The following is an 8,129-nucleotide window of genomic DNA, read 5'->3' as shown; positions in this document are numbered from 1 at the left end:
ATGAATTGAGGTCGAATTTGAATAATTCTTGTATGACTGGACTCGATATCGAATGAGTGTTTGGATTTTATAATTTTGGTCGGATTCCGAGACGTGGGCCCGGGGTGACTTTTTGGGACAACTTTCCAATTTCTTGCTTTGATCATAATTTTATTATTTAAATTAGTTCTTGTAGTTATATTTATAGTATGTAATTGTTTTGTCTAAGATATGAGCCGTTTGGAGTCGGAAAATCGAGGGAAATGCCTTCTAGTTGATTAATTTAGCGTGATTTGAGGTAAGTGACTTGTCTAACCTTTTGTGGGGGAATTTCCCTTAGAATTTGATACTGTTGTGATAATTTATGTTATGTGAAGGTCATGTACGCAAGGTGACGAGTGCGTATACGGGCTAAATGTTAAAATTTTCGATTTTAGCTACGTAGTTTCCTTTTCATGCCTTAATTGAGTTACTTAGGCATATTATAGTCACCAAGTTTACCCTAATTTTACATGTTTACTTGTCTTATCTCTTAATGGTAACTTGTACCACATGTTTAGTTGAATTACTTGCTTTTTTAATTCCATAATCATTATTTAACGGTGAAAATTCTTTACTTGAAATTTCTATCCTTGAAATATTTTGCTGCTAAGTTTTGTGTGAGTTGCAAAGGCCGTGGTTTCTATTGTGGCAAGGTGTAAGTTGTGAAGTGACATTTAATTTATTGTTATGTGTTGGTTTCAGTATTACTGTTGAGGTGATTGTTTGGTTGTGTGCACGAGGTTTCTGTCATGCTGTTGTTACTATTTGCACGAGGTTTCTGCCGTGCTGTTGTGATTATTGATACGCATGCGGTGGTATATGGTCTGGGTGTTGAAACGCATGCGGTGAGACAAGGTGGGCTTGATACACGTGTCTAGTAGGGAACTACTAGAAGTCATGTGGTGCGATAAGGTGGGCTAAAATGCGGGTTGTTATTTTGGAAAAATAATTTTCAAAATAAAAATATAAAGGCCCCCGCGGTGATATAAGGAAAGACCGTGAGTTATTTTTATGATTTGGGACTACGAGGCGGTACCTCGGGAGTGCCGCTGTTGATCTTCTCTAATTGCTGTATTGTTTGATTGTTGTTCCCTTAACATGTAAAATCCTTGTTTTCCTTTCATGATTTTATTAGCTTCCTTGATTCCACGTTGTTACTTTCCATAAATTCTTTATTCGTTCACTTCCCTGTTATTTTATTATATCATTATATTTTCTATCTTGCTTCTTATTATCTCAATAGGACCTTGACCTCACCTCGTCACTACTCTACCGAGGTTAGGCTTGATACTTACTGAGTATTGTTGTGGTATACTCATACTATGCTTCTGCGCATGTTTTGTGCAGATCCATGTACATCCTATCAGCCTCGGTATTAGCGCGTTGAGTTGCTTGCCTTTGGAGACTTTCAGGTATATCTGCCCGCGTCCGCAGACCTCAGAATCCCTTTCTACCCTGTTCTTCCTTATTTTTTTTTTATGTTTTTATAGAAAATGATGTATAGGATTGTTCAGCATTGTATCTAGAGCCAGCATTGCATCTAGAGCTTGTGACTTATATATCACCGGGTTTTGGAAAATTGTACGTATTGAGATTATAGTCTATTGATGAAATTATTTAAGTTTTGAAAATTTAAGTTTTTATTTAATGTTTTCGCATATTGTTAGGCTTACCTAGTCGTAAAGACTAGGTATCATCACGACATCCTATGGAGAGAATTTGGGATCGTGACATCTATAAATAAAAAATGTTTCACAGGAGAACATATCCTTAGGTTGCTCTTCTGGTTTTATAGCTCAAATGTTACAATTCTTATTTTTTTTTTTACATCGTATATTAGGAAGAATCTTATTTATAATAATATTGGTATATAGGTACAATGCTTATCAACGTCATAACAATAACAAAATATAATATTTTTCTATATCTTATATTAGGAAGAATCTCGTTGACAATAATATTGGTACAAAGTACAATGCTTATCAACCTCGCAACAATATTAACCAAATATACTATTATGAACAACGACTTGTTTGGATGGTTGTTACTTATTGTATTGTATCGTATTGTTACTTTAAATACAATATTTATTTTGATTGTTACTTTAAATTTATTGTATCGTATTGTTAAATCTGTCATTATGTAACGACAAAAAGTGTCACTTTATGTAACGACGAATTTGGTATGGTAGCGTCATTACCTTGTTTTTTCCTCTCATCTTTCCCTTCCTTATTATTAAATAATCATATTTTATCTGTTATTCTACTTTTATATAATAATTCTACTATGTATCCTATTTTTTCTTAATATTGTTAAAAGTTTATTCTTCATATTGTTAGTGCGTGACATTATTAAATAACGGCAAGTGATACAATCTATACAATACAATACAATACAATACAATACAATACAATACAATACAATACAATACAATACAATACAATACAATACAATACAATACAATACAATACAATACAATACAATACAATACAATACAATACAATACAATACAATACAATACAATACAATACAATACAATACAATATAATACAATACAATACAATACAATATGAAACGACATGTAACAACCATCCAAACAAGTTGTAAGTGGTACATATGATAAATGCATGAATTATCAAATAACGACATGTAACAACCATCCAAACATGTTGTAAGTGGTACATATGATAAATGCATGAATCATCAAATAAGGACCAAATCTCAATAATTAATTGGCTAGTCAACTTTAGCTCAGAATTTTGAGAGGGCAGCCTCTTTGATAAGCCTGAATGACTCGACAAAATCATCTCCAAGTTGGTTCGGATCTGGAATTATTCCCTCATCAACTGCTACTGCAAATGTTAAGTTCTTGGCATAACTACACCCATGAACCATTATCCCCTATAATATAATATGCATTTGAATTTAGCGAATGTTGACTTGAGTAGTTTTGTTTTTCCATTATATAATTGATCTCAACTAATTTGTGATTGAAAAACAGTTGCTTGATTAATTGAAGAAACTTACAGTGGATTGTCCATAACATGTTGGAGCAATGAATGCCAATGGGTGGCGTGACCAAGAAACTTCTTCGAGCGGACCGAGTACGTTTGAAAAGAATAGTGTTGTATGAGATAGAGCTCTTGGAGCAAGAGCTGCCGCACCCTACGTGCAAAGCAATAATTAAGTAAAAAATGAGTTAGGTCTAGATTTCAAGTTTCAAAGACAATTAAAGAAACATCTCTATTTTGCTTGATAAATTATATGATTTTTTTCACTTTTAATTCACGCCAAAAACTATTTACACTCGGTAACCGCAAAAGTATATAAAATTTGTATAATATATAAAATATATATATATCGGCTATTATTTTGAGAACGAATATAGAATTATTTATCCATAATTTTTTTAAAGATGTAAAGAGGGAATGGAGTACTACCTTAAATCCAAATAACTTGGTTAAGAGTTGCGAGAGATAAAAGGTGCATCGAGACTCAAGAGAATGCTTCTTTCGATCCATTGTTGTCTTAGCTTTGCGAACATAGTCGAGAGGATTATCGAATTGGGATATAGATAAGGGAATTATTACAATACCAAAACAATTTCCTTGTATCACTACAGTATTCTTCTCAATCATTTCAGCTACAGCCTGCCGTAACAATCATTTGAAATCAATTGATAATTAGGCACATATATTTGCCTTAGAAGTAACACAGTTATCAATCTTTAAGCAAAATATTAGTGCATCAGTATTTTGTGAATACTAGCTATAAGTAACCTTGGATGATTTTGGATTTTACATGCGGTCGATGAAGAAATACTCACTTGGACTCCTAAAAGAGGTCTGAGATTCATTACAACACTGGCTCTGCATCTCATTTTTTGTGGTGAAAACTTCCTCTTCCCTTCAATTTCTTGATATGGTCATGTTAAGAATAAACACAATAAAAAGTTTAACCAGCATGGTTTAAAGCAAACTTTATGTCATAGTTACACATAACCACAAATATATGACTTTTTTACCCAAAAAAACAAATATATGACTTTTGTATCCCCCCCACCCCCCCAAAAAAAAAAAAACAAATATATGACTCTCAATTTAATTCCTTAGCCATAAGAAAGAAAAAGAGTAATTCCTTTGCGTAAGGAACCATATGAGTCGCACCTAACATGATTAATTCATAGATTATGAGGGCAAGAGATATCTATTTCTGTTTATTCACTTGTTTCCTCGGTTGATGTTTGTGATGAAATACTATGTCCTTAAGAGTATGTTATTGTGGTATTTTCATGGAAAAATTGGGTAGCAAATTTCTTTACAAGTGCACGATAAGGAGTTTAATTACCGTATTTTCGGTGGACATAACGAGACAGAGCTGCTTGTGTTATCCCCAGTATAACGTCATTAACAGTCTAAATTCACAATAGCAAAAATAAACAAGAGCTTAGGTCAGAGATAAAGGCAACAACAGTGAAGCGTTAACATAGTTCAAATTAGCATAAGCAGGTGAAAAGATAGAGAAATACACACAAATCCAGCCGATAATCAGTTGGAAAATTCTACTAGACAAGTGTGTTTTTGGTATGACGAAATTCATTTTCTAGTGGGAAAATACTTTTTCATTAGAAAGTCATGATTTGCTAGTGTTTAGTTATCAGAAAATATTTTTCATCAGATATGTAGAATGTTTGCAATACTAAATTATTTTTATATTTTTTTTAATAAGGCTCCCAGTAGGTTTTGGGCTTTCATGACATATCACAAAGTTACAACCGAGCAGGGTACAGCTAGGCTCAGCGTCCAAAAAAAACTTGTGCAGTAATATAACAACTAGACAAGATTTCATGCAAGCAAATATCTCTGTCTATGGTTACAATTAGATTAGTAATTAATTAAGTGGGTTTGGGTCTAGGACTAGTAAGTATGTCGATCAAATTTAATACACAAAAAGATGATATAAGGAAGTGTCATCATCAAATCTCTTTCAAGCTAAGGAGCTACAAGAAATGACATTATCCTACTTTAATTTCAATCTTTTTATAAAATCTTGTACACCCTCACGTCTCAACAAGCTAAAATTCTGGTTTATCTTATTACGGCATGTAGGACAATAACTCAATTTGTTTATTCGCAAAGGCGGAGCAAAGAACTACTGAGTTTTATATATATTTAATAGATTCTCTAATACAAATATAATGTCTGAGCAAAAAGCTATTGGATTAGTCCGAACCATAATTAACACTCTCCCTCCGCCCTGTTTATTCAGATGTGCTTTCCTAGTTTAAACAATCAATAAAAAGAGAATATAAAAAGCATTAATGACGAAATAAAATAAAGCAAGAGATTAAATCCATGAAATGGGATTAATGCTGACCATCCTTGGATTTTAGGTCTATAATATAATATACTTACAGAGTTTGTTAAATTCTTTATGAATTTAATGTCGTCCAAGCTAACAGTTCGATAGACAAATCTCAGACGAGTAGACGACTTAAATCCTTGTGGAACTGTGAAAGGTGACTGAGAGTCTTTCAAGAAGAGAGCAGTCGCTACAAACATCGGAACATCAACAACAGTATTGAACAAAAGACTGATGCACGACCACAACTTTACGAGGTACTGCCACATCAAAGACCAAATACTTCCTCTGTTGTTTGACAAATTTGATTTGCCCTTGGAAGATGAAGAAGAAGAAACGAGGAGTGTGGGCAAAGAAGTAGGATCCGAGCTTTTCCGAAAACAAGAGAGTAAAAGCGAAACTAGGGAAACTCCATCCCCAATAGAATGATGAAGACGGAAAATACAAGTAGCCTCGGCATGGGAGGTTTTCACGTTAAGGATGTGAAGATCCCAAAGAGGTTTCGACATGTCAATAGAGACCGCGCTTAGGTTTGATATATAATCTTCTACCAACTTGTCGGTATCCATATTATTGGGGTTTGGCTTCAGGTCAGGGACAATAACATGATCATCTAGGTTGACTGTCGTGGGAATCCATTTCATGTTTCGGCTGTCATCACTCTCATCAATAACCTGTTGATGTTACAACACAAACTAAAAGCATCAGATTTTATTCAAAACTTGGATAGATTTTACACTTCAAGACTGTGGTATTAAACATAATTACGAATTATATATGCTATGCCTAGTTACTTATTACCCAATATGTCTCAAAACACCTTTTCTATATGTTTGTACCTTATTATTAATTCTAACAGTACACTAATTAATAGCTATTCCAGTGCACCATTGAGTTAATTACCTGCAAACTCGAAAACCGTGGATGTTTAAGCAACTTGCTTTGTATTTCAGCTTTCATGGCATCAACATTAATTGGTACTTTCCAACCCAATATTGCTAAGACATAAAGATTGTAGTTTGGTTCATGAAACGTTCGAGAAGTTGGACTCATCAGTAATGCTTCTTCTTCTCCTCCATTTGCATCTAATTTCTTTGTTGTTCGTATAGGTTTTATGAGAGCCATCTTGTTTTCACCACGCTCCATATCTTAGAACAAATATTAAGTGATGATGACTTATTTATCTACGAATTTAAGCAAATAATGCTGATAAAAGGCTCCAATTATATAGAGAAGAAGGAAAGCTTTATTGGGTGCACACACAGAGTAGATACATCTAAACCGTACGAGGAAGCTATCATCATTGAAAGCACACAACTGTCTTGATAATCTAGTTTTGAAAGCCTAGACAGTGTAGTTTACACTACTTTTAGGGTTGTTTGGTTTGAATACGGCGTATGTTGGGATTAGTTATTCTGTTATTGGTTTTTATTCATTGTTTGATATGTGTATTAAAAATGATAATTGCATAATTTCAAAGAAGAAAGTATAAGTTATCCCGACACTAATTACCCCACCCTCTACAAGGTATAAGTTATCCCGATACTAATTTTAATTCCGAAATAACTTATACCTAGTTTGCTAACCAAACAAAGTATTAAAATAATATTAAATTTTTATACCAGCACTATATCTACTTATACCTCATACCAAACGACCCCTTAGTGAAATGTATAAAGGGGTAAACTGGATTACTGACTTCACGTGAAAAATGGAATTAGTTATTACCAAATTGAAATATATCTATAAGCCACCTATTTTATTTACGGAAAAGGCCTAAGCTACTCCTGGCCTATTGGACTTGGTACAACTATACTCTTAGGCCTCATGTGTTTGCACTTAATGGACGTCTGAACCTTGATCATTCAGATCTCAGATATTAAGTGCGTTTGTTTTTAAAGTCTGAATCTAATTATTCAGATCTTAATCATTAGGTTTTTTCTTTTTTTTTTACTTCACAACCACTTAATGGGTCTGAATAGGTATGTATGATTAAGATCTATAACAGAGACTTAATTTCATTAAGATGTTACCACACATTCATTATTAACTGCCGCCACCTTCTACCATTATCAACTACCACCATGCTGCCACCACCACCATACTCAACCACCACCACCCCTACCACAACCACCTCCATCTCCACCACCACCATGCTACCATCATCCTCAATCATAGTCGCCACCATTATCGACCATCACCACCCACTATCCCCACCACTCCGACAACCATCATTCTCACCCACAATCAAAATTCATCCACCTCAACTATCACAACTGACTACCCCATCACCATCAACAACTACAACCGGCACTGTCCATCATTATAACCTACCACCACCTACCCACCACATTCCTCAGTCATAACTATTACCACCACCCGCCATATTAACTATCACCACCACCATCTCCAATCATAATCGCCACCACTACCAATCACTACTAACTACTAGCATGAACCACCATCATCAACCAAAATTACCACCAACAACCTCCTCTAGTCGGCATTGTTCCGTTAGTCATCACCACCAACAACTATCATATTATAAAAAATATATATATATTTATTGATAGCATATTAGATTAGTTAATATTTCATTTGAATTTTATATTTATTAATTTTCAAATAAAGATAAATTTTATATATTCAGATGTTAAAATCAAACAGTCTTAATTATTTAGTATCCAGATCTTAATACGCATCTTAATATATTCAGATGTATATTCAGATTCAGATGTCTTAATCTT

At 33.9% G+C, this 8,129-nt stretch overlaps 1 protein-coding gene across 2 annotated transcripts; it reads right to left on the bottom strand.

Annotated features, from left to right (window-relative positions):
- Positions 1 to 2,566: 2,566 nt before the first annotated feature.
- On the bottom strand, positions 2,567 to 6,585 carry LOC104212520 (wax ester synthase/diacylglycerol acyltransferase 11-like). 2 transcript variants are annotated; one of them, XM_009761812.2, is made up of 7 exons: positions 6,286 to 6,585; positions 5,436 to 6,056; positions 4,369 to 4,435; positions 3,848 to 3,936; positions 3,462 to 3,671; positions 3,049 to 3,186; positions 2,567 to 2,922 (listed from the first exon to the last, which is right to left on the bottom strand). In XM_009761812.2, exons 1-7 carry the CDS (start codon positions 6,526 to 6,528, stop codon positions 2,773 to 2,775), a joined length of 1,518 nt encoding a protein of 505 aa, XP_009760114.1. In that variant the 5' UTR covers positions 6,529 to 6,585; the 3' UTR covers positions 2,567 to 2,772. The 2 variants fall into 2 exon arrangements, with proteins under 2 accessions (XP_009760114.1, XP_009760121.1); XM_009761819.2 differs by having other exon boundaries at positions 2,785 to 2,873.
- Positions 6,586 to 8,129: the final 1,544 nt, after the last annotated feature.

This window comes from Nicotiana sylvestris, chromosome 1 (assembly GCF_000393655.2).
Source record: "Nicotiana sylvestris chromosome 1, ASM39365v2, whole genome shotgun sequence".
Taxonomy (NCBI): Eukaryota; Viridiplantae; Streptophyta; class Magnoliopsida; order Solanales; family Solanaceae; genus Nicotiana; species Nicotiana sylvestris.
This window is presented reverse-complemented; position numbering and strand designations above follow the sequence as displayed.

What these genes read in the sequence shown, in the direction of transcription:
- LOC104212520 (XM_009761812.2), bottom strand. Translation starts at nt 6,528, where the DNA reads ATGGAGCGTGGTGAAAACAAGATGGCTCTCATAAAACCTATACGAACA. An exon ending in TAAAGAATTTAACAAACTCT is followed by an intron (nt 4,436 to 5,435) that starts GTAAGTATATTA and finishes TTGTGAATTTAG; the next exon opens with ACTGTTAATGACGTTATACT. An exon ending in GACCTCTTTTAGGAGTCCAA is followed by an intron (nt 3,672 to 3,847) that starts GTGAGTATTTCT and finishes TTGTTACGGCAG; the next exon opens with GCTGTAGCTGAAATGATTGA.